Consider the following 26,765-nt stretch of genomic DNA (forward strand, 5'->3'; position numbering starts at 1 on the left):
CGATGTCTCTGAATGTCACTGGCTTGGGAGGGAAGAGAGTTGAAGGCTTGGCGTGGAATCCAGGCCTGGCACATGGCAATGCTACCTGCTCCCGGCTGGCGGAGTTGCTGTGTTTTGTCACTCATGTGGAACCTCCGGGCTGGTCTACACGGTTTTACAGCATGTTTTTGATAAGGGTTCCTGTCTCTCTTGCTCTCCTGTGATGGCTGGGAGCTGCAACTGTTACTGGCAAGGGTTGGGTCTTTCTAGACTCGTTCCATCAGGGCTGAGGTCAGCACCACTCCCCACCACCCCTCCCTCGTATGCACCAGTTGGTGTGGGTGCCCCTTGTGCAGAGCAAAACATTCCTCTTCAGCTTGCAGAATCTGATTGCTTTCAGCAGTGCTGTTTCCTAGTTCTTGGGGTGGGCGCGGGGAGGTGGATTAGTTTTTGTGGGGCCCTGGGCCAGAGCAAGTGATTGGCCCCTCCCAACCCCTTCCTCCTGCAGTCCTGCCCCAGTTCTGCCTGCAGCCCCACCCATGGTCCACCCCATTCCACCCACGGTCCACCTCATTCCACCCCCTCCTGCTGTCCTTCTCCTTTCTGCCCCCCCACCCTTGGTCCCAAGGCCATAGTGGGGAGTGAGGGCTCCCCCAGCCCTGAGGCCATGGCAAGAAGCTAGAGCTCCTCTAGTCCCAGGGCTGCAGCTGAGGTCTGGGCACAGGGGCTTTCCCTGTCACCCAACGCTCCTGCCGGGGAGCAGGTTCTGGGTGCAGTGGCTTCCCCCGCCCTACCCGGCGCTCCTGTCGGCATGCGGGGGCACCCATTTTTGTAGGGTCGCCTATCAGCCCAGTGGCTAGTCTGCTACTGGGGGGAGATATGGGATTTAGTTGCCCATACATTCAGACACAGGAGCTGGGTGTCTTTTCTGATTTTGGTAAAAGTGCCAAAGTCAAAATCCAATGAGCAGTGTCCTTCAGGACTAAATTTTCAGTGAGCCTCCTTAACTGTGCCCTGCTAAACTGGGGAGTGTGCTGTTTTCTGTGTGCGCAAAGCTCATACGCTGGCTGTGTTTTTCTCAGACACAGTTAAGGAAAGATGCCTTGAACTTTCAGGATGGACGTCCTGCTGATACCAGAAAGTTAACTACTCCCACAGCTGACCCAGAGTCCGTGGTGATCTTCCACTTTAGCTTGGCTTTCTTGGCATTTGTGGGTTTTAATAGATATTTCATTGAATCCTTCTACCTTTGTGATCATTTAAAGAATATTGTGCAACCACATTTTCTTTCTGACCAGCCCAAAAAAGATACAACCTTCTTCCCCCCTTAGATTAAAAATAATGCTGAGTAAAGGGTTTACGCCCTGTATTTCAGGGATCTGTCTATTGGTCTCTAATTCTGCCCTCAGGGCTTTATGGAGCATCTTGTAAGTGGCCACTTACAGAGCGGAGCGTTAATTCTTCTACGTGGAATCCTTGACCGTGCCTGGCTGCTTCTTGAAAGCTGCTTGTGCACTGTCATGGCTGGACATATGTAACGGGAGTGGAGCCATTACGGGCAGCTTGCAGATGCAGCTGGTGGGTGTACGCAGAAAACACAGTTGCTAAAGGTTCTTGGGGGAAGCGTTAATGCTAAAAATAAAACCCGGCAGCTTTCTTATATGTGAGGGAGCTGCTCTTAAATGCAAAACAACCTCTTCATGGAATCACTGGCTAACATGGAACAAATAAAGGAAATGCTGGGTACGGACCTGCCTCAGATCCACAGACCCAAACTACCCTGGAGTTTAGGAACGTTCAGGGAACTGGCTACAGAGCTGAAATCTGCATAAAATATTCTAGATAGAAGTGCATGTTATGGTGAGGGGTTGTCTTGTTCTGAAACATCAGGCATTGGCAACAGGTGGAGAATGAAAGGGGATGGTGGTTTTTTTGCTACCACTTTTCCATGTGTGATGTGTTTATAGTCTCACCAGATTTACAGTGTATTGGAATGGTGTCCCATGACCGATCTACTAGGTACTATATCTAAAAGTATATCCTTTCATCTGTTTATAGATTTGCTGCCAGACAATCCCCAGAGCGTTCCAGGGCAGCTGGATGTTCTTGTGTTGTTTTGGGACTGGCTGAGACCAGCATCTGATGGAAATGTACCCTGCCATTTGTAGCTCTGATAGCGCCTGGTCGTGTATGGTCAGATTTTTCACAAGTTGTGTTGTAGTAACTGGGCCTACACATTTCCCCACATTGCGAGCTTGTGTATGTGTGTATTAAAAAAAAAAAATGGTGAAAGTTCACAATGTCGTCATGACCTATCACAACAAATGTTGTTGGGAAAAGGTACAAAAGGGAGATGGACTGAATCGGTTCAACCAAAAAGACCTGATATAATTCAAGGACTGTGTTAAGATCATGCCAGCTAAACAAGAAACTGCGGGACTGGAAATCAAAGGACCAGAACTGGTGTGTTGAAAATTGGGCCTAACTGGTGAACAAAATCATGAGGACATGGGCTATTCCATCCATCACTGCCTTTTTGGGGTCCTTAAAAGAAAAGATATGTGAGGGGAAAATTGGGAAGTGAACACATCAGTGGCTGACTGAAAGAAGAAGGAAGCTGTCTGCCAACAACAGCTGCCGCGAGCTTACCATCATGGCTGCCTTCCCCACCATCTCTTGGGACCCAGGAGTTACATACCAGCATTGGGCCTTACTCATCCTAATCCAGAGAGATGTCCTGACCAGACTGGGCCAGAGAAAGGGACCCAACTGACATCTCCACCTCCATCTGCTTTGGTTAAATCCCAGTCACCAGCTGGGACATGAGACTTTTGGCACCCATGTGTCCTTTTCCTTCCCCACCATATTTCTTCTTTTTCCTATCCTTCTCCCCAGGCCTTCTGTCTAGTAAGAGCCAGAAAGGCAGTGAAAAGCAAGGCCTTAAACAGCCTGATGCTGGTACAAGTATGCCAGGTCCCGGAGTGGCTGGTAAGAACATGTACCACACCTGTGTCTTCCAGCAGCAAGGCTGCAGATGAAAGTCCATGCCAGAGACAGAAGCTGCATTTCCTGTCATTGCTGTTCTTGTCTCCTTTTCTGTGGGTGTTTGTCCCATCTGGCCTTCTAGGAAATGGGATCAGACTTCAAGAGCTCCAGCCCATCTTGATTAACCTCTTCTTGTTTCCCCAGACGGACCGGTATTGCCATCTTTAATACCAGCAAAGAGCCTGTCAAAAGGGGTTTTTCTTTGTAAAAACTGTACAGCTAAAGGGAAAAAACAAGGGAGGTTGTTAAAATGGAAGCCTTACTTAACACTTTACATATCAAAAGCTTTCACTGTTTCCTTCCTTTTGGTATCTTTAATACAAAGTCAAAAAGAGTTTTTAATCTTGTGGTTGCCATGGTACTAAGCAAGCTGAGGTCTCGGCACACTCAAACCCCGAGTCTTGCTTAACACTGTTTCAGTGCTGGATAGCAACAGTGTTGTGTTAACACCTTTTGACTCTTTGTGCCCGTATATTCCACCTAGATGAATACAGCAGTGGCTTCTAAGTCTGGATGCTTCCATCTTTAGTTTACCAACTTTCGCCGTATGTGCAGGAGGAGAGTTATCTGGAGGATGTTCCTTGTGTGCTAGTTCATGAGGCCTGATGTTGGACACTGCAAAAATAGGGGCACCCAAAATTTGAGGTTACTTTGGAAAATGTGGTTATCAAGGATCCCTCCTTCCCTGCAACCCTTCCGCAAGCCTGGAATCACTGGTTCCACAGAATGAAAGTCCTGGAGCAGGGGTCCTCAGAGTGCGGCCACCAACTCTTGCTGGTGGCTGCTCTGACAATTTTTCCTAAAATACTTAATTAACTTTAGGAAAAGCAAATAAACATGCACAGATACATGTCCAAATCATTGCAATTTATTTATGTAAAATTTTTTTTGCAGACTCAATAAAAACAATGTACAGTTGTCTCTATTCTTTACTGGACCTAAACAGAATAGAAACAGAAATAAGGTGTTTTGCACATTCTTGTATGTCTTTTTGTTTGTTTTTTGCTTTTCTAGTAGGTCTCTGGCTGCAAAAAGTTGTTTGTTAATGTCATTTCACAGCAGGCTTAGTAGGTAGCTGGGAGGCTGTGAAAAGTGGTATTAACAAGCAGACTTATTCAGCTGTGGCAAGTCAGGGAACAAAATTAAGCCTTGGATGTGGAGGTGGATAGGGAGACAGCAGGGGGTCTGGGCAGTAGGAGCATGGATGCGGGGGCCAGGGGCGATGCGGGGGGGGTGTGTGAGCAGAGGGCATGCACCTGTGGTCGGGGTGCAGGGCTGGAGCCTGAAGCCTCACAAGCAGGGCCTGTCTCCCGCCTCCCCAGGGCTGAAGCCCGAAGCCCGAGTCTCCCTTCCCCGTGGAACGTGGGGAACTCACTGGCTGTCTGCTCCTCCTGCATTTGTGGCTCCAGAGGAGGGCAGGGCCCAACTCCTGCTTGTGGCCCTGTGGGAGGGGGCCACTGCTTTGTGTCCAACCCCATGAGGCTGTGGCCACAGGAAAAGCTCCGGGTGGCCGCATTTGAAAAATGCTACCCTCAGGGTTGTTTTTGTGTGACAGCCTTTGATGGTCCATCTCCCTTCCTCACCTGCCAACTTCCCTTGGCATTGCCAGGCTGTAACTCGATATGTCTACTCTGCAACCAAGAGGTGTGACTGCTGGCTTGAATTATAACAGTAATTTTGTGTTTGTGTTTGTTTTGTGAATTATAACAGTAACTTTGTGACATCAAAGCTGGCTTGAATTATAACAGTAATGAAGCTGCGGCAGGCAGGCCCCGACCACCTGGGACATACATGAGTGGCTAGTCTGTACTGCTGCCCAGCTTGCCACCACTTAACTGCTGTAGTTACATGAGCTAGCTTGGATCTAGCTAGATGAAAGCAAGTTCGGGTATGGGTGTACCTGTTGCAATCACACCTTCCAGTGACAGTGTAGACATACCCTTCAGGTATGTTTTCACAGCAACTAGACACCCATGGTTGGCTTGTGCCAGCCAATTTGGGCTCACAGGGTTCAGGCTGGAGGGGAGGGGGGGCGGGCAGGGGGTTGTTTCACTGCTGTGTAGACTTTTGGGCTGGAGCCCAATTTCCGGGCCCTGCAGTTCTGTTCTTGCAGCACATGTGGTCACTGTTCCTTTTCCCCCAGCCCTCTGAATTTAGCACAGGCTCAACTTTGCCACATCAACTGCTGGAAGAGAGAATTCTGGAGGGGGCCTGCTGGAATCTCTGCTCAGTGTGTACAGCAGCGTTGGGAACACCAGAGACATCGGCATGAGCTCTGTTTGTTTTAGGGAAGGCGAGCTGAGGGCAAGAGGCAGGCGCCCAAAGAGTGGTGGATGATAGGAAACAGCTGCTTCCACAAAGGTACTAAGTCTGAAGCTGTCAGAGAGAGCCTGCAAGCTCCCTCGTCAGCCTGTCAAGATGCATTATACTAGGGCACCATGTGGAAAATTCAAGCTGGGAAGGACGACGGGGAAAGGAAATGTAACAGAATGTGTGATGCTAATGCACAGCATAACGGCCGCCCTCTAGCATCCTCGTAGAGTTCCGGAGCTAGCAAATGCAAGTGTTCAATATAGGGACACCAAACCTGTTTTTTTTTTCCTCTAAGGACACCTGTCTCTCTCAAATGCTTCTTCAACCTTTGCATCTCCTAGAAGACCCTTAGGCTTCTGATGCCATCTGAGCCAAGGCTCGCTCCACTGCGAAGGATCGGAGGGTGGAAACAAAAATCCAAATGAAAACAGAATCCATAGACTGTCACCCCCCATGCGTTGGCTGTCTTGCGCCTACCTCTCCGCTGCCTGCCCCTTTGTGGTGGTTGTTGCATCTGCACAAAGTGGGTGTAAAATACTCCTTTTCTGACTTGGTGTAATGTGTTTACACCTCCTTTTACACAGATGTAAGTGATGACACGTTGCAAGGCAGTGGTGAGTCAGGCCCAGTGTATATTTTAAGTGTTTAATAAAAAGCAACATTTGCATCATTCAGTATTGAGGTCTTCCAAAGTGTGTGTGTGTGTGGGGGGGGTGTTTGCAATGTAAGACGTTTTCATCTCGGTTCTTCTACTGTATCCATCACCATGGTGTCTGATTGCCTCTTAAATCCAAAAAGCAAACCAGAATAACTGTTATTTCTTAACTGTTCGCTTCCAAATCTGCGAAATCCAGCACTGAATGACACTTTTAAAAAAAAAAAAATACATTGGGGTTATCACCATTCATGCTATTTGTTTGCTTTCTGCAGCTTCACCCAGTTTGGACAGGAAATGGAACAGTTCAGTGTCCCTGTCTAGCCCCTACATTGGCACAGCCAGTGGGTCGCTGGAACCGGTTGTTAAATTTAGAAGCCCTTTTAGAACCAGTTGTCCCGCTTCTAAATTTAACAACCGGCCACAAGTGGCACCTTAGGCGCCGACTCCGTGGGTGCTCCAGGGCTGGAGCACCCATGGGGAAAATTTGGTGGGTGCATAGCACCCACCAGCAGCTCCCTGCCCGGCCCCAGCTCACCTCACCTCTGCTCCACCTCCGCCCCCGAACGCGCCTTCCCACTCGGCTTCTCCGCCCCGAGCCGGCTTCCCACGAATCAGCTGTTCGCGCGGGAGGCCGGGGAGGGCTGAGAAGCAAGCGGTGGCTTCACGCTCAGGCCCAGGGAGGCAGAGGTGGGCAGGGGGCACAAGGAGGGCCGCCCGTGCCGTAGCAGGTAACCTTGGGGGGGGGGGGGAGCGCAGGGGAACCGCTCCCCGACCCAGCTCACCTCCGCCTCCCTGGGCCTGAGCGCGAAGCCGCCACTTGCTTCTCAGGCTCCCCCCCCCCCCCCCGGCTTCCCACGCAAACAGCTGATTCGCAGGAAGTGGGGGGGCGGCGGCACAGAGAAGCGGAGCAGGGCGGCGCATTGGGGGCAGAGGCGGAGCGGAGGTGAGCTGGGGCCGGGCGCGGGGCAGGGAGCTTTCCCCGTGGGTGCTCCAGCCCCTGAGCACCCACGGAGTCGGTACCTAAGGTGCCACTTTTTTGATGTGATCAGTGGGGGGAGTGGTCATTTACCCCACCCCTAGGAGCCAGAGGGACCTGCCAGATGCTTCCTGGGAGCTGCCCCAGGTAAGCACCGCCGGGACTCCCCACCTCTCCCCCCGGCAGGTCCCTCTGGCTCTTAGGGGCGGGGTGGGCACCCACTACGGTAGCCCACGAGACCCTTCTGCCTGGTTCTGGGGGCAGTCAGGGAACGGGGGGGGGGGGGGGTGGATGGGGCAGGGATTCCGGGGGGAGACATCAAGGAACGCGAGGGGTTGGATGGAGTAGGGGTCCTTTGGGGGCGGGGGTGGGCCACAACCCCCTCATGGGGTGAGGAGGGAACCAGTGGTTAAGTTTTTGGCAGCTCATCACTGGGCGCAGCGCTTTGTGTGTTTTGTGTTTCCCATCTCCCAGGGGAAAGTTCATACTGAAACTGCTCACAATAACATAAAAAATACAAGCAGAAATGTATTCTTGATTTATTAGATCTTATAACCTCCCCCAAACCTACATGTTGGGCTCCTTTTGTGTGATTCTAAAGCGTCTGTCCCTCTGTTGGTAGGTCTACACTGCACATTAACCCTGGGTTCTGACTCCGGTTTGAGCCCAAGCCCCCTTTCCATCCACAAATAAATCAGTCTGATTCAGGTCAGCAAGCACTCAGGACCCAGGTCCTAGGAACCTGCTGGGAGGAGTGTGGGGGTCAGAGCCTGAGTCCCACTGTGACTCCAGCCCAAACCCTGTAATTCTGCAGTGTGGACCTGAGTCAGCAGGTCTGGACGTGTTAGCAAAGCAGTAAGATCCGGGGCCAGCCATGGTAAGCAGAGGTTTACAATGCAGTATAAATAATCAAGCGTGAATTGGATACACTGAATCCACAAGCCTAGGTCCCACAGACCCTGGCTTAGAATGCAGTGTAGACACACCCTATGGGGATCAGGGTCTATTGGGCTAGACGGCCTCATCTGCCTTGATTTCTTGGTTCACTTTGCTCCATCCTGCATAGACAGTTTCTTAGTTCTGTGTCAGCTCCTCAGCTGTCGGGCTATATTGGGCAGTTCTGGGTGTATATGGTGTGTGGTTTTTTTATAGCACAGATGGGACCTGCACGAATTCAGCTCCCTCTGTACAAAACAATAACCAGCTGGCTTTTCCTTGTCTTTGTAGGCAGAAGGCAGCAAGCTGCAGAAGGATCTTCGAACTTACCTGGCTTCCGTAAAAGGTAAAGACCTCAACTGGAGGTCTGTCACTTTTCTGACTGTTGGCACCACAAATAGGGTTTTCCTGGCCATAGCTCTTCCTGCCCTGTGCAAATAAGGTTTCCTGGAGCAACTGGCCTGGTGATGGAGCGCCGGTTTCACATCTCTTGCTCCCGAGGCTGGCAGGGTTGTTCAGGCAAGTCAGCAAGATGGCTCTGGTGGGAGACATTGGGGTGCGGAGGTTGGTTTCTCCTCCCAGCAGTCAGGTGGTCCTGGTGTAGGTTTGTAGGAGACCCTCTCCTCTCTCCTGCTAGGTGAGGATGAACACTGAACATCCTGTTGTCTGAGTGACTAGATCTTTAATCCCCCTGCTTCTTTTTTTTTTTTTTTTTTTTTTTTTTTACACGTCCATGTTATTGCTTGTCCAAGATGTATTAGCAAGGATCATGCTTGGAAAATATCCTGCCTTAAACTAGAATCAGGCTCCTGTTATCCCTTCCACGCAGTCGAGTTCTTGCCAGCAATGGGGAGGGGCTCGTGGTGCCCTGGTGAAGCACTGTCCCTCAGATTTTGAGGCTGCCCTCTCTTCTTTCCTAGCAATGCATGAGGCCTCCAAGAAGCTGACGGAATGCTTGCAGGAAGTGTATGAGCCAGAATGGCCTGGGAGAGATGATACCAACAAAATAGCTGAGGTGAGAGACTCCATGCTGGGGCGGGAGGTCGGCCCCCGGGGGAGAGCGGATTCGCGGGACCAGTGCACTTACCTCCTGCGCTCGGCTTGGGAGCCTTGCTGCGAGACATCTGTCCAGCAGCAATGATCCTAGGAAGAAGCAATGGCTTTGGCCATCAGGATCCGCTTCAGAGAGAACGTTGGCCCAAATATGTCACGGGTGGGGACTGGGTGCATCCTTTATCCACCCATCGGCACCAGGAAGCATTGGCTCTCTCAGCCCTGCAAAAATGTGGATAATTAGCCGTCCCCAGGTAAACTGTTTGTCCCCGTCTGGTCAGGATGTCTGGTCTCTTTCACTGGGGAAGCAGCGTTTCGAGTCATGCTTGGGTTAGGTTAGTTGATTATCTCCAGCAACACACAGCCGCTTGTATGGTTACCAGCTGTCTCGAGATGCAATATTAACCCTCTAAATCCTTCACGCCGGCTGCCTGTGAAACGTTGTTGCGAGTTACCTGCTGATGGTGAACTCAGCACTCTACAGAAAAGACCCTACCCTAACCCCCAAACGGGAGATGCGCCAGAGATTCTGTGAGGCCCTCTGGGGACTTTGATTGCTATTGATCGTACATTGTTTGCAGTGTTGTAGCCGTGTTGGTCCCAGGATATTAGAGAGACAAGGTAACATCTTTTATTGGACCAACGCCTGGTGGTGAGACAAGCTTTTTGAGCTTTCCCAGACCTGAATTCTGTATAGCTTGACGGCTTGTCTTTCACCACCAGGCGTTACTCCAATAAAAAATTCCCTCATCCTGCTTGTCCCCCATTGACTGTACATGGCAGGTGCTCAGATACTCCAGTGGTGGGCAGCAGTATAAAACCTTTAGATAACTAGAGACAAAGTCTCTGCCCCACCAGTCTTACAATCTAAGATGATGAACAATAGACAACAGCTCTGGCGCTGAATGGGCATGAGAAGGATTCCTTACGGCGCTCGCTCATTTAAAAGTGGCGCTTTGAAAGGAGCGAGTCACGGCACTAGTCAGGGGGTGGACTAAAGCTGACAGGCTCCGTGGTTGAGTTGTGTGCCAAGCGGGGATTTGAGGGAGAGGGTGGGGTGAGGAGGGTGTTTTAGGCTTGGAGGGCAGTTTCTGAAAGGGAAGGGCAGCATGAAGTGGGGTGGAGCTAAAGCAGAGGGGGAATGTCACTGTTATGAATAAAGGGGCTATACAAGGAGACAGAGGTTTTATTGGGTCTGTTTATCCAACCAAGCTGCATGAGTTAATTATAACTTCATCACGAGCTCCTGGCAGGGCCTTCTCTGTACCAGTAGATTTTTTTTTTTTTTTTTTGTCCGGGGCGTCCAGAGAGGGATGTTAGGGGGTGGTCATGGCTACTTAAAGCCAAGGGGCAGTCACTCTAGCAGGAGGAGACCCACAGGGAGGTGTAAGGTGTGGACGTTTTGGGGCATGTACCTTGCAGGTAGTGATACAATGATTGTGGTTGCTGTGGGCAGGTTGATTTGGGGATGAAGATCTTTAATGGCTTTTAAAAAAAATTCTATTGAAACTGTATTCCGAGTAAGCACAGTTTGCAATGTAACAAATAAGCTGAACTGTGGTGAATGCTCTTCCTTTGGTCTTCCTCCTCTGGCTGTCACAGGATAGGTGATCTGCAGCTTTTTGGCTTGTGGAGAAAACCAGCCTGCTCCTCAGCTTTATTCCAGTTGCATGGGACGTGCTGCCTGCATGTAGGGCATGATCCATTGAAGTCAGCGGGAGTTTTTTCCATTGACTTCAACCGGAGCTTGATGAAGCCTGTAGTGCCATGAGTCATGCACACAAATATGGAGATTCTCAGCTCTGCATGCCAGATGGACGCATTGGCATTCGGAGCCCTTTATTACTACTCATACGGTCTCCCAGGACAGTTGGTCCTAGGAAAGGAAAGGAGAGATTTGGGGGAAGGCACTCACACACGAGGCACGGGCTGGTAGATAAACCGAACAGACTGGGTCTTGGTACCTAGCGGGGAGTGTGGTCTAGCACAGTGGTCTCCAACCTTTTTACGCACAAGATCACTTTTTGAATTTAAGATCAACCCTGGATCTACCCTGCCTCTTGAGGCCCTGCCCCTTCCCCAAAGGCCTGCCCCGCTCCCTCTATCCCCTCTCTCTCCATGGCTCCCTCTATCCCCTCTCTCTCCATGGCTCCCTCTATCCCCCACCCTTACTCAGTTTCACCGGGCTGGGGCAGGGCGTTGGGGTGCAGGAGGGGATGCAGGCTCTGGGCTGGAGCCCGAGGGGTTCGGAGTGCAGATGGGGGCTCCGGGCTGAGCCTGGGGCAGGGGACTGGGGTACAGGAGGGGGTGAGGGGTGCAAGCGTAACCCACACACCTTCTTGGTGTGGTGTTTTGTCCCATCTAGTAGCGCTGAGACCACTTAGAGAGAGATCGAGTCTGCGCTGCAGCCTTAGCTAACAGGCAGTTGGCTTTTAGCTCATGATGTAGAGGCTCATGCCCTAAGCTCCAGAGGTCCCAGATTCGATCCTGCCCATTGACAATGGGGGTCTGTCAGCCCTACATGAGCTCTGGGGGGGAGTGTAGGTACAGGAGGTGGCTGGGTTAGGGGGTCGGGGGCAGGCTCTAGGAGGGAGTTTGGGTGTGGGCTCAGGGCTGGGGCAGTGGGGTCTGGGAGGAAGTTTGGATGCAGGAGGGGGTTGCAGGCATGGGCAGCGCGTGGAGACCAGCTCCCCCCCCACCCCGGGGGCTGCAGAGAAATGCCAGCCGCTTCCAGGAACAGCACGGGGCCTGGGCAGGCGGGGAACCTCACTTAGCCCTGCTGCGCCACCAGACTTTTAGCGGAGATCGCAATCGACTGGCAGAGGCTCCAGGATTGACCAGTCGATCACGATCAACCGGTTGGTGACCACTGGTCTAGCAGTTGGAGTAGGAGAATCAGGACTTATGGGTTCCATTTCTGCATCTACCATGTGACCTGGGATATGCAGTGTTGTGGCTGTTTCAGTCCCAGGATATTGGCAAGGCAAGCTGGGTGAGATAATATCTTTTTATTGGACCAACTTCTGTTGGTGAGAGAGAGAAGCTTTTGAGGCTCAGAATTCTTCTTGATCTGGGCTATGTCTGCCTCACTTTCTCCAAAAGAGACTCAATAACTACCTCTGGGAGGCTTCACAGATTGTAATGTGCTTGGAGATCACTGGCAATAGAAATGTGAAGCATTCTGATCGTGCTCATAAGCACGTTCCTTTTGTCTTTCAGAACAATGACCTGCTCTGGGTGGATTTCCATCAGAAGCTTGTGGATCAGGCGCTTCTAACCATGGACACTTACCTTGGCCAATTCCCGGACATCAAAGTAGGTTGCTCCTCTCACTCCTGTCACGTTGTGCTAGAGAATCTCTGGGACGCTGTGAGTTGAAGTTGGGGCTTTGCACGAGCGCGTCTCTTGGGACTCCATCTTTAGCTTGGGGGTAGCGAAATGGATGTGGCATAGGCACACCCCACCCCCCCACTGAAATCACACTGCCCCCTGTTGGCCAAACACCAATCCTCTGCTCTCTTGGCTAGTGAATAGCTGCCCTGGCAGCCAGGGTGTGGGGTATGTGAAAGAGAAGGAAAGGGGATGCTGCTATTGGATGCATTCCAAAGAGGATGGCGCTCGGCTGTTCTCAGTGGTGGCAGATGACAGAACAAGGAGCAATGGTCTCAAGTTGCAGGCGGGAGGTCTAGGTTGGATATTAAGAACCCCTATTTCACTAGGAGGGTGGTGAAGCACTAGAATGGGTTACCTAGGGAGGTGGTGGAATCTCCAACCTTAGAGGTTTTTAAGGCCCGGCTTGACAAAGCCCTGGCTGGGATGATTTAGTTGGTGTTGGTCCTGCTTTGAGCAGGGGGTTGGACTTGATGACCTCCTGAGATCTCTTCCAACCACAATCTTCTATGACTCTATGCTGCAGGATCAGCTCCCATGTAGATTGTCCTCTACGTATCGGTGCAATAGCTGGATTAACTGGAGCTGCCCTGGGAAGGTGTGAGATCTGCATACTCAGGCTTTGTGGGGAGCTCTACGCTTCACTCATCATGATAAATATTCCCTGGCTCCCCTGCTCTTTTACTTCCTGTCACTGGAGAGTGGCTCCATGCCATAGACTGGGGAATTGTCTGTTCACCTAGTGTGGTAGCATGTTCTAATACATGGGCTTTCATCAGCCCCCTGTGAGCAGAATGTGTTTCAGTTGGAAACCCTCTGTCATCACTAGAATAGCGTTTCATTGTCTACCAGCCTTGTAAAGGGAATAAAACCACCCAGACAAGGCTTCATTCATGCTTTCCTGCTACCACAGATCCAGGACCGTGGAAGGGGAAAGCCACGTCGGGCATTAATGCATTGACATCTAACGCACTGAAGAGAAGTAGCTGAAACTACATAATGGTCCTTATTCCCCTCTCCCACGTTAAAAGGTGCAGGAGGGAGAAATTTACCTGTGATACTCAGGGGCTTTGATACACCAGCAAGCCTGCTGCATTTCCCCCTTCTAGAGGAGACACTACAGGCCGTGCCAAGGGATGGAATGAGAAAACACATGGGTGACCTCACATACATCTGCCTGAATGGTCCCTGAAGCACCTTGGGAGCCCCTGGCCCCGTCAGTGCCAACCTTCGCTCTGGCTCTGCCATGTCCGAGCCACATTACAGCTCGTGAGCTGAGCTGTGCTGGCTTAGCGCATGCCAGTTGGAGAGAACACGCTGCCCAGAAAGCAGCTGTCGGCAGACCTTGCCCCTCTCCCACCAGGCTCCTTGGAGTTCGTGCACAGCTTTGCAGTGGAGGGTAGGGTCTGCGTGGGGATTAGCCTGGTTTTTGCTCTGTGCTGTTCAGGCCAGCGCTGCAGGGCGTGCTGGGACCTGGCTGTATCTGCATGCAAGGCGGCAGGCTGCGTGCGTGAGGGAGTCTCTTGGCAAGCCAGGATGATGTTCGTGTGGCTTCACGGACGGCAACACAGTTAGCTCTGAGTCTCTCCATTGAAGTGAGAGCAGCATGAGGTACACGCAGAGCAGCTGGATCCAACCTGCCACACCGGCGTTTTCTAGTGGGAAACGGACCCCTGGCTCTTCCTACCCAGGTGCAGCTTCTGAAACACCAAGAGGGAATGCAAGGGCTGCAGAGGCATTCCCCCCTGCGCTCTGCATGCCTCTTTTCCTCCCCCCAATCTGTTTTTTGTGTTTTGGCTCATTTTTAAAACTTGGCCCCTACATGGCAGGTCAGCAGAATCCCGTTAAGTGCCGGATTTATTTCCCCCCCCCCCCGCTGTTTAGGCCGTTGGTGCCCTGGCTTTCCCTTCCCCTGGAAGTGCAGAGCAGTCAGGAAGCAGCCAGTGCTGCTGGCGAGTGGCCAATAAGTTTATGAGGCTTGCGTGGCAGGCAGATCTGTGTATTGGGTTAAAAGTCTGTTTGCACATGGCCAGCTACTCAGGAGGGGTGGGGACCTCTGCTGACCGTGCAGGATCATATGATATCCTGTGAGTTCTCTCTCTCCCAGCCCCATTCCCTCCCCCAGCACCAGTTCACTTTGAAACAGCTGCACAGGGAATGGGCTTTTCCAGGTGGCAGCACTTGTAACAATGTCACCATATGGGACGGTGTCAGCTGGCTCCTTCCCTAGGAAAGTAACCCTCCTCCCCTCCCCCCACTTCCTGATTAGCTTAAACTTTTGTCACTATCTGAAGTGGCACTTCCCTCCAGAAACAACAAATGGTTTCAGGTTCCAGGATCATAATGCAAGCTGTGAACACGTGCAACCACAGGGGGTCTTTGTTTCTTGGGGCCCCTCCCCACCCCCTCCACACACTTGCTTCTATAGTTTCCACTATGACTGTACATCAGAGGTCAAACCATGGGGGAAAAAGTAGCTGTCTTCTTCTAAGCTGTGGAACTCCTTGCCGGAGGATGTTGTGAAGGCCAAGACTATAACAGGGTTCAAAAAAGAACTAGATAAGTTCATGGAGCATAAGTCCATCAATGGCTATTAGCCAGGATGGGCAGGGATGGTGTGCCTAGCCTCTGTTTGCCAGAAGCTGGGAATGAGCGACAGGAATGGATCAGGTTTCAGAGTAGCAGCCATGTTAGTCTGTATCCGCAAAAAGAAAAGGACTTGTGGCACCTTGGAGACTAACAAATTTATTTGAGCATAAGCTTTCGTGAGCTACAGCTCACTTCATCGGATGCATTCAGTGGAAAATACAGTGGGAAGATTTATATACACAAAGAACATGAAACAATGGGTGTTACTATACACACTATAACGAGTGATCAGGTAAGGTGAGCTATTACCAGCAGGAGAGTGGGGGTGGGATGGGGGGAGAACCTTTTGTAGTGATGAAAGGTGGGCCATTTCCAGCAGTTGACAAGAATGTCTGAGGAACAGTGGGGGGAGGGAGGGAGGGGATAAACATGGGGAAATAGCTTTACTTTGTGTAATGACCCATCCACTCCCAGTCTTTATTCAAGCCTAAGTTAATTGTATCTAGTTTGCAAATTACTTCCAATTCAGCAGTCTCTCATTGGAGTCTGTTTTTGAAGTTTTTGTTGAAGAATTGCCACTTTTAGGTCTGTAATCGAGTGACCAAAGAGATTGAAGTATTCTCCGACTGGTTTTTGAATGTTATAATTCTTGACGTCTGATTTGTGTCCATTTATTCTTTTACGTAGAGACTGTCCAGTTTGGCCAACGTACATGGTCACTCAATTACAGATCTAAAAGTGGCAATTCTTCAACAAATAAACTTCAACTGCTGGAAATGGCCCACCTTGATTATCACTACAAAAGGTTTCCCCCGCCACCCCACTCCCCGCTGGTAATAGCTCACCTTCGCTGATCACTCTTGTTAGTGTGTATGGTAACACCCATTGTTTCATGTTCTCTGTGTATATAAAGGGATGGGATACTGGGCTAGATGGACTTTTGGTCTGACCCAGTATGGCTGTTCTTATGTTCTCTAGCTGCCTGGCTTTCTTGTCAATTTCAGCTGATGCATGTAAGGCAGTTTCTATACACACACACTGTGTCGCCTGCCCCTAATTACACCAACATCAGCCCCACGCTTCTCATAGAGGTGGCGGTATTAGGTCGGTGTAGCAAGGCACTTACATCAGCGGGAGCAAGGCTGTAGTATAGACGCTGACCTAATTAGGGGGACGTAAGCTGCCTTAGGTCGACCTAACTGTAGTGTAGACTAGGGCTAAATCTTTTCCATGTCTAGCTTCTCTGGAACACTGTTAAGGTTTTAGGCTGGGGTTCCTAAAGGAGTCATGCACCCAAATTTCCCCTGAATTTGAGCACCAAACACTCCTTTCAAAATCTCAGACCACAAATATTGCAGCCTTACTGATATGTTTTTTTTTCCTTTCTCAATCCCCAAGTAGGGTTGACATTTTCTTCAGGATTATTCTGGAGTCTCCAGGAATTAAAGAGTAATCTTTAATTAAAGATGATGTCCTGGGATGAAACCTCCAGTAATACGTCCCTTGGCAACCCTATTCCCAAGTGATTCTCCAAACAGTAAGAAATTAAAACAACCTCCTGCGTTGTTTAGATCCCTCTATAATCAAAGCATTGTCCACCTCTTGATCCCTTCCTAGAATTAGCTAGAGATCCGATTCCTATTGGGGCCTATATTAAGACGCACATTTATTTTTACTGAGAATGTCATTTCTTTTACAATAAAAAATCTTTCAGTGGTCTGGGTTTTAAAAAAACAATTTGTCTTTTCTGGTAAAGTCCTATTCAGCATGCATCCATTTGCCACCCGCACTGAGCAGTGGCTTGAGTCAAATTTGGTTTGCATGACTGATCGAAAACCATTACAAAAGATTTTGCAAATTCTACATCAGTGAGACTCCACAGCAAAGCTTTACATAAGAACATACAGCGTCATCAAGGTGACCTGCAAAACGAAACAAAATGGATTTGTGCCATGTTTGCTTCCTTAGGATCTAGCAAGACAGACTGAGAGGTTTTTCTGTTAGAAATTCCTCTGCTTCTCCTGGGATGCAGGAGCTGGTGTGATGACAATGTTGCAAGTACTGAGGAAATAGGAATGGATTGAGATGGGGGAGAATTTTAGTCAAATTGTCAAAAGGCTTTTGTTTGTCTTAACAGCCATTTAACTCCAATACACAGAAACCAGGTGGGCAGAAAGATTTCCTAGTTAAAGAACAACTAGGTCCTTCAGTTAAGGGCTGTGAATGCTCCCATTCAGTTCTCTGGACTTTCAAGGAGACCCTAGTTGGAACAGGGAAGCTGATATTCCTGACGGGTGGGTTTTTTTTTTTAAAATGGTTAAGAAGAAGCAGATTTAAAAACCAAAAACCTTTCAGGCCTTCTGTAACTATCATTAAGAAGCAAAAAAGGGCACAAAAGCCATTTCTCCCTCCCACTCTTGTGCAGGTCACTGTCTAGGGTTTACTTGTATAAAATATTGTGTAACCCAGTATTGAACATTTCTGAGTGTGTTTTTGTGGAGTCTCTAGAATACACAAGGAGATCCCGTGACCCAACAGAGCTGGGGATGGGTGGTTTGAGGTGTGGGAGGGGCTCAGGGCTGGGGCAGAGAGTTGGGGTGCAGGCTGCAGGGTGGGGCTGGGAATGAGGGACTCAGGGAGTGGAAGGGGACTCTGGACTGGGGCAGGGGGTTGGGGTGCAGGAGGGGGTCAGGGCTCTGGGCTTGGGGTGCAGGCTCTAAGGTGGGGCTGGGGATGAGGGGTTTCGGGTGCAGGAAGGGGCTCCGGGTTTGGGCGTCTCAGGGCTGGGGCAGGGGATTGGGGCACGGGCTTACCTCCAGCGGCTCCCGGTCCGCGGCGCAGCTGGGGTGCAGAGGCAAGCTTCCCGCCTGTCCTGGTACCACGGACCACGCTACGTCCTGGAAGCAGCCGGCAGCAGGTCCTGCTCCTAGGCGGAGGCATGCAAGCGGCTCCACATGGCGCTCGCCCACAGGCACCGTCCCACCCCAGCTCCCATTGGCCAGGAGTCGGCCAATGGGAGTGCGGAGCCAGTCCTCGTGGCTCCCCTGCCTAGGAGCCAAACCTGCTTCCGGGGCACAGTGTGGTGTTGGAACAGGTGAGCACTAGCCTGCCTTAGCTGGGCAGCACAGCCGATGGGACTTTTAACAGCCCGGTCGGCAGTGCTGACCAGAGCCACCATGACCCAGTTCTGGGTTGCGACCCACGGTTTGAAAACCACTGTTCTAAAGGATGCAATGACCAGAAAGGGGGATGAACCAGTACTGTGGCTCTGGAAGCTTAGGATAGTTCTAATTCGAACAGAAACTGGGCCTGTCTCTGCTTGGTTTCTTTTTTCTTTCTCGTTTTTTTGGTAGTTATTTCAATATTGACTCAAAGATCAGGCTGTTTTTATTGCAAAGGAGCATCTTAGAATCCTTGTTTTTACCCATCAGAAAAGTTTTTACCCAGCTGTTCTAGAAGGATATTGAATGAGAGCCTGATCCAAACCCGAGGGGAGCCCTTCCAGTCATCTTGAGGAGCTTTGGATCAGGATCCTGTGGGAGAGCAGAATCATGGGGCTGCGCATTTGAAATGTGTGTGGGTTTTACTGTGGCTGAATTCATTGAGAAGCCCAGTGGCTCCACCCAGAGCTGCTCAGAAAGTTTAATTTACAAAGAACTCCAACTGGTGTGGCACGAAGGGGCCTGCATGGCACTGAGTGTGGGTTGTAGTTGTTCACAAACAGCATTGCACGCTCGGGAGGAAATGTGTAACCTTGGCTTTCAAAACGGAGGGCTTTGTCCAGGCGGAGGGCTCTGTGCTAAAAGATCCAATCACAGGATTGGGCTCTGGGTTGGAGGCCATCTTTGCTTCATGTCCACCGCTGTTGGTGCGTCACAGATAATGGAGAAGGGCGATGCAGAGAGACATTTCCCTGATGCCGGGGAAATGCTGCCAGGGGCAGAGACCTTCTGAAGGGGGTGACCTATTATGAGGTCTGAACCCCAGAAGCAACAGGGGGGTTCCAGCTAGCCCAATCCCAGAAAGGCCAATCCTTACACCTCATTAAGTGAGTAAATTGAGGAGGGGTTTAATTGTGGAGTTCAGCTGACAAGGGACTGAACTTCATGGCTCTGGCTGTTCATAGCTGGTGTTTCTCTCTCTCTCTCAGTCTCGGATCGCTAAGCGAGGGAGGAAGCTTGTGGATTACGACAGCGCCAGACACCATTTTGAATCCCTACAAACCGCAAAGAAGAAAGACGAAACAAAAATTGCCAAGGTAAAGCAAAGGGCGGGCCCTGCTTTCATTTATTGTTTTTAATAACTGCTTGTTTAGGAAGTTTTAACATGTTGACTCATCGTTCCCAGGTGCTTTCTGTTTAGAGAACTGTCATGCAATGATCCAGCCAGAGTGTTTTCTCTTTGGCAGAGTCACACCCATCCATTTAGTTTTATTCCCCAAATATAAACTTTAGGAGAAGGCTCTGAAGGTGTGTTAGTGCACTGACGCTGATCTTCTGTGCAGTGTACCTGGTACAGATTTCAGGGGTACATGGTTTTGGTGATCACAGAAGCCTGAGTGAGAGAGGAGGAATGGCCTTACGGTGCCAGCTAGGAACTGGGAGGCAGGAGGGGATTCTATTTCCTTCTCTGACCCTGGATACCCGCATGCCTCAGTTTCCCCATCTGTAAAATGGTGATGAGAATAAGTAAGTGGTTGGCTGCTGTGCCCTGAATTCAGTAAGTCTGCAGAGTATTCTGATCAACAGTGCTATAGCAGTGTTTGCTGGGAGGGACTACCTGGCACTTTCAGCGTGGGCACGGCTGTGACCTGTTCAGAGCCTCTGCTCCGTTAATTCCTGCTGAATAAATCGTCCCCTGAACAGCTTTTGCTCTTTCAGACTGGAAGGTGCTACGGTCAAAGCAAAACTGGCAATTAGGTTGTCTGAATACCCTTCAGTCTTTCTGAAACTACGCCCTCCGTGATCACTTGGGCCCTGTCGTGACTAGGAATTAACGTGTGATGCTATCCTGTTTGAAACATCTAGTGTGGACAAGACAAAGTAGACTTGAACATGTGCTAAGATGGTTGAATACTAGCCTCGGCACCCCCCTGTGAGCACATACTAAAGGCAGTGGGTGAAATTCTGCCTCCATTGATGTCAATGGGGAATTTTGCCACTGACTTCAGTGGAGACAAGATTTCATCCAAGTCTGCCTGGTCTACGCTAGACTTTTCCAAGGTGTTAGCCAGAACATGCTAACAGCACACCTTAAGTCCTAGTCTAGGGGAGGGATGAGCTGGGTGGGAGCTAGGGATGGTGGAAGAAGAGAGGCGGGAGACATTTCTATATTTTCTCTCTTCTCCCCCCCGCCCCTCCTGAATCGGGAGAGACGCAAAAAGTTCAATTAACAATCACCAAATGCTTCTATCTCAAAATACACCAATGGTCCTGGAAGATGATGTTGCTCTAACTAGCTCTGGAAAAGTTAACCGTGATTCTGTATGTCTGGGACCTAATGGCTCATCTGCCTTCTGAGTGCTGCTTTTGCACTTTATTTTAAGCCCTCAGTCTTTACTCATCTCTTTATCATTGCTTGCACTATGGATATGCAAAACCAGGGAACAAAATTGAAGGTGACTTTAGGAACCAGAATCATTGCATCAGGTATGGAAAAAACCAATGTCCCTCATTCAATACATAAGGCTGGTCAGCCAGTCAAATGGCTCAATTAACAGAACTTTCCACTGGCTTTTCTCTTTAAGCATGCAGAAGTAAGAAGGGAATTTTCCTGGGGGTGGGGAGGTGCAATCTTTCATTTAAGGGTGGTGGTGTTAATTGGCGATTTTAAAACTTGCTGCGGTGATTCATATATGAACATAGGAACCTGAGGCCTCTGGCTCTGGTATTTTCAAGTCTGGGAAAACTAGACTACTCTATCTTTGCTACGCTCACTGGTCTCCCCCAGACTGCTCATGTGCTGACGCTCTGTGACAGATGACTGGTTGTTGACAGATTAATAGATAAGGTCGATGAACAACGTGGACCAAAGGACAGAACCCAGGGTTCTGTTTCGGATGCTGCCTCTGGGTCGCTTGGACAAAGCAATTAGTCAACGGGGGCTTTTCCAGTCACTGCAGTGGGCTTGGTCTGGCCCTTCAGCCCTCTCTCCCTCAGTTACCCTGTCTGGTAAATAGGAATAATGCTACTTACCTGCCTTTGTAAACTGCTTTGACATCTATGGAAAGTCTTGTTGTTGTTACAGTGTAGAGCAAATACTGGGCGCTAACTGGTGTTTTCTCATGATATTAGAACACCACCAACAGCATCATGAATTCTTTTGGACTTATCCTTCCTCCCCCACCCTCACTTCTTATAACACATGTGCACACACCCCTTAGGAATCCTGCCACTTACTGCTTAATTGACAACACTCCATTAAAATGAGTGCTGTGGACTTTAAATAATTGCATGTGGATGAGAGTGACGTTGAATTAATCCTGATCTCCTTGAAGGCAGTCGGAGGAAACTCAACACGTGGCATTTTTGTGCTAAGTCACTAACCATTCTTGTCTGTTGCTCTTTGCAGCTGGGCTGCTGGTGAACAGTCTCCCAGCCCGGGTGCCCTCTGTCTCCAGATCGCAGCATTAATTACCGCTACACTTGGTATGCTTTGAAGGATTCGTAACTGATTGTCCCCTGGATGCTGTGTCTCTTGCCTTGGTGGTGTTGGGTTGGCCCAGCCTGTAGTGCTCTCACTTTTGTGATTTTGTTTTCTAAACAGATGTCTGTCTCTCTCTCTCTCATTTTTGTTTTCTCTTTCCTTTGAAAACGCTCCCCCACGCAGCCTGTCTCGCTGCTTGAGAAAGCTGCGCCACAGTGGTGCCAAGGAAAACTACAAGCTCATCTCGTTGCTCAAACTAATCTGCTCCGAAATCAGGTGATTGCCTACCTTCCTGGCTCTAACTCCTGCATGTGCTATTTTGGGCTCTAGTCCCGTAATGTGCATTTAATTTCCAGGCAGCATTCACTCTAGGCTCTCCATAAAGTGTGTCCTTGTTGTTCAGGGGCCAGATTTCTTCCTGCTCTAACACCAGTGACCTTAAGTGAAATTACATCTGGGGTAGGTTTGATCAGTTGATTTTTCCAGTAAAACTCTATTATGCTTTGCCCAGAGGCGGATTAAGATTTACTGGGGCCCTGGGCACAAAACATTTGGGCTCCCCCATACCTTCCTTTCAATGGGGCTGCAACCGCTGCTCCTCAGTGCTCCTGCAGGGGTCCCCAAATTGGCCAGCGTCCCTGGGCACGGATCCCATAGGCCCATGCATTAATCTGCCACTGGCTTTACCCCATGAAGTGAACACTGGGGCAAGGGGTATAGAATGGGGCTGGGACAAAAGATCCCATCCAGTTCCTCTAGTAGCTTTTTTTCTAAATGAGAAGCAGATTTTATGGTTAAAAATAGAAACCTTAAGAAGATGCCTTGTGAATTTCTGCCATTCAGTAAAGCTGGATGCAAAATATCACAGCAAAAAGCAGAAGTGGTTTATACATTTGTACAAATTAGTTGCAAAACTTTCCCAGGGTGAGATCCAAAAATGCAGATTTGAAATTATTCATTTATAGAACAAGTGCTGAGAGAATCTTCCAAGGACTCAGAGGTCCAGTCTGGTTTGGATTAGAAAGGGATGCAAGAGGTACATCCAGCACTAGACTGAACACCGTCAAGTTGCAGGCCCTGGGGCTGCCTGAAAGCAGGGTTTTTCCAGGTATTATTTAGGTTTGAGATCCTACAGGGAAGGAGTTCAGTAAGTGAGGTCAATGAAACTATAGTTATTGAAATGGGATTATTTGTTCCACTCCTTGCTTGGGGAGTGGGAAGGAGAAACTTGCCTTCGTGGTGGAATCTTCCATGGTGACTGTTTCATGGAAATACTCAGACCCAGATCCTCAAAGGTCTGTAGGCACCTAACTTCCATTTAAAACATTTCCTAAGTACCTTTTGAGCATCTGAATCTCAAGGACCTACAGTAGGAGCAGACAGACAAGAGGACTGTGCTAGGGAGGAATGAAAACGAATACTCTGAATGGGAGGAGGACATTAAGTCATTGTTCTGATTCCGAGAAACCCACATACCTACTCATACATTCCTAGTGATCTCATCTGCTTTCATTCAATTGCTCCCTCACATTCCTGATCAGTGAATGAATCACTGTTTACCTATGACAGGCTACGCTTCAAAATACCTGGGAGCTTTCACAGCCGATTTCTGATTGTACTGATAGGATACTGGCCAATAAAAATGCTGGAATGCCACATAAACTGAGCATTGGCTAATGGAGAAGATTGTAGGTCACCTTTAGGGCAATTGCAAAGGAGGAAAAATTGTACACATTTTTTGCTTCTTGGTGATGTCTAAAGGCCTGGAAGGTTTCTTTAGGCTTGTTTTTCTGCTGAGAAATAGCAGGGAAAAGAGGATTTGCTGGAAGCTTCTTTGGAGGCTACACAACTGGAGAGGGGAGTTTCTCAGCCCATAATCAAAGGAGTCAGCGTAAAGCTATCAAACCCAGAACCTTAAACAGCCTGAGTAAAAATCCCTTCTCCTGCCAATTGCTCATCTTTCAGTCTCGTGTTATGTCACAATCTCCCTAATTGTCTGCTCTGTTTTTGTGGGGAGACTAAGACTGAGCAAGCCCTTTTGATTTCTAATATAAAGATGAGTTGGCAATTAACCTTTCAAATAACCAACCCGCCTGGCCTTTAACAGATAGAAAATAGTGGGAGTTTCTTGTGAACGCTCGGGAGGTTTCCTCTTAGGGGGTGTAAGCGAGTTACACTGTAGCATTCTGGTGACTCTCTCCCATTTGGAACAAAAAGGAAACCGCTTAGAGCAGCAAATTCCTGCTGCTTCTTAGCTCCACTGAAACGCTGACTTCTGTCTAAGCTGCAGTGTCCTTGGTGATCTGTAGCTCCAGCAGAACAGTGTTTCTGGTGGTCTGTCCCATCAGCCAGTGAGTAACCAGCTAACTGAGCGGTGTGCCCTTCTGGTTCCCCAGAGAGGAAGGATGGCCTATGGGTTAGAATCTAGCCTGGGACTTGGGAGACCTGGGTTTAGTTTTCTGCTCTGACACTGCTTCCTGTGTTGCCTTGGGCAAGTCACTTAGGCCCAGAGCCTGCATGCAGAAGTCAAAATGGGAGTTCAGTGAGAGAGAGGTGCCTAAATACCTTTGAACATCTGTGCCTTGGACTCTCTACCCACTGCACATTAGCCTGGGTATGCGGGACCCGGGCTTGTGGACTCCGTGTTTCCAAGCCTGTGCTTAAGCATCCATACTGCATTGTAAGTCTGGGTTTACAATTGCTGCACTGGGGTCTCGCAGCTGTGCAAACATGTCTATACTACACTGCACAGACCTTCTGACTCGGGTCTGCAGCTTGAGCTGCCTCCACACTGCAAAATGACAGGGCTTGGACCTGCCTCTCAGCGGGACTTGGACTCTGACCCACCCCCCTATCAGGGTCCTAGAATCCAGGCCCTGAGTGCTTACTGACCCAAGTCAGACTGAGATGTGTGTGGACGGAAGCTGGGCTCGGGCTCAAACCTGACTCAGTCTGGCCCATAGAGTGCAGTGTAGATGTTCCCTCTCTTCCCTACCTGTAACATGGGGATAACAGTGGAACTGATGGCAGTGGGAGTTGAGGACAGTTGTGAGGAGACGCTCAGCACTGCACAGAATCAGGCCTGCTGTATCCAACCAAAATAAATTCTGCATAGCACTGGATCCCGGGGACCATATGCCATTGGCTTGGCCAGAGCACGAGAGAAATGAATCTAGCTCTATCACTGGGAACAGCAAAGGGATTTGAATATCCACAACAGAGCCCTAGCCATAGCTCTGAGCTGCATGGATCCCTCTTCCCTCACGTTTCTAGAGTGAACGCTGCCTGCGGGCTTTTAGTGGCTGTGCTTTGGGCTGTCCCAATACTCGCAGATCCGCTCAGGATTGCTTTGTGTCCTTCGGCCTGGAGAACGGATAAACCTGAGGGAGGGACCATGTCATTTCCTTCATTGTGCAATGGGGCTACTGAAAAACAAACAGCGTTTAATGGGGATCTTCGCCTCTGGGGATTTGAACTCCTGACTACGGTTCAAGCCTGGTGTGGAAATGAAAGGGGACACATTTAAAAGGTGACTTCACTTGTTTTTCCTTTTGAGTGAATGGATCTGGATCCCTGATAGATGTCAAGGCCAGAAGAGACCCTCCTGATCCTGTCCTCTGCCCTCCTGCATTGCATAAAGCGGCATCTCTGTTTAGGAGGGGGTTCATTTTTTGCAAGCCCACAGTAAATGGTGGGCTTGTCTAAATGCCAGTGCGCAAGAAAGACAGGTGTCACTTCCGTTGCTCTGTGCCTTCCTTGGAGTGGCTCCATATCTCTGTTAGAGACCCACCATTTCACAGACAGGCCAAGATGGGCATTTCTTCCAGTACCCAGCAGGAACCCCTTGTTCTCTGACCTTGAGCACGGAGGACATCACTCCAGGCTTCTGCTGAGGGCTGGTGACTTCTGAAAGTTGGGTGGGGGCTAGACTGAGAGACCCTGAGCCCTTCCTCTGCTAGTTCCCCCTGGCCAGGGAAGCAGGAGACCAGAAATCGGACCTGGGTCTGCCACATAGCAGGCCAGTATGTCTCCTTTCCTGACTGCTCCCCCATTAATCTGGTTTGTGTGCATGCCCGTCCTTGAGACGGAGAGCCCAATGCTGCCTAAAGCCGGGTTTCCTCTATTAACCCCATTGCAGAGCAGATCAGATCAGATCTCCTTCTCCTGGTGATGTCTGTCCCTTGTCTCTTGGAAGGGGCAGGAAGCCAGCCTCCGGTTCCGAAGGTTCCTGTGGCAATAGGAAGGCAGAGAGAGTGGGCCCCTGTGGGGGCTGGATTTGCACACAGGCTGGAGAGCCCTGTGGCATTGGACATTCCTGCTATTGTATTTAATATAAACAGCAGCTTGTGCTGGCCTTCCTGTTTAGGCTGTGCTGTGGGGTGGTTACTCCAGGGATTCGCTGTTCTCTCTCCCCACCACGTGGGCAGGGGCGAGGCAGAGAATGGAAACATTGAAACTGGAACGTTCACGGTACAGGGCCTTGAAGGGAGGAAGAGGGACGGTGGGAGGAGTGGGGTGTGGATGTGCCTGGTGCTGACTTAGGGTGGGTGTAGAGTGGTGGGCATGGCTAGTTCTGACACAGGGGGAGGGGGGTAGGGTGGTGGTGGGGGTGCCCGGTGCTGACTCGGGGTGGGGGGGAGTTTAGGGAGGTGGGCGTGCCCGGTGCTGACTCGGGGTGGGGGCACGCAGTACGCAGATGGTGGGTGTGCCCGGTGCTGCATTGGAGGGGAGAGGGTGCGTGCCCGGTGCTGACTTGGGAGGGGAGTAGGGGGTGGTGGGTGTGTCCACTGCTGCATTGGAGGGAGGGTGAAGGGGGTGGTGGGCATGCCCGGTGCTGACTTGGGAGGGGAGTAGGGGGTGGTGGGTGTGTCCACTGCTGCATTGGAGGGAGGGTGAAGGGGGTGGTGGGCATGCCCAGTGCTGACTTGAGGTGTGTGGGGCGGTGGACGTACCTGGTTCTGACTTGTGCTGTTTGCCGTAGGAGCCATGAGCGTCTTGTATCTCTGCATTATGCCAGAATTCTTGCCCTGGTCATGGGCTCCTTGGTGCTGGCAATGGGAGATAGGGGGATTCACCCAGACAGCGGGCCAAAGGGCAGAGCAGGCTGCTGGTCTGGATGCTGGAGTTAAAATCTTGATCAGACCCCAGTGTAGGAGTCTAGATTCCCTGGGCTGGTATGGG

General features: G+C 50.2%; 1 protein-coding gene across 1 annotated transcript in view; it reads left to right on the forward strand.

Moving 5' to 3' along the window:
- The window catches only part of BIN1 (bridging integrator 1), a 148,547-nt gene that overhangs the window by 73,062 nt on the left and 48,720 nt on the right, over window positions 1-26,765 (forward strand). The window contains exons 3-7 of the mRNA XM_077829796.1: window positions 8,199-8,253; window positions 8,828-8,922; window positions 12,180-12,275; window positions 19,090-19,197; window positions 21,768-21,860. Of these exons, the coding sequence (XP_077685922.1) occupies window positions 8,199-8,253; window positions 8,828-8,922; window positions 12,180-12,275; window positions 19,090-19,197; window positions 21,768-21,860 (447 nt within the window). The remainder of the gene's footprint in view (window positions 1-8,198; window positions 8,254-8,827; window positions 8,923-12,179; window positions 12,276-19,089; window positions 19,198-21,767; window positions 21,861-26,765) is intronic.

Source organism: Eretmochelys imbricata, chromosome 11, assembly GCF_965152235.1.
Source record: "Eretmochelys imbricata isolate rEreImb1 chromosome 11, rEreImb1.hap1, whole genome shotgun sequence".
NCBI lineage: Eukaryota > Metazoa > Chordata > Testudines > Cheloniidae > Eretmochelys > Eretmochelys imbricata.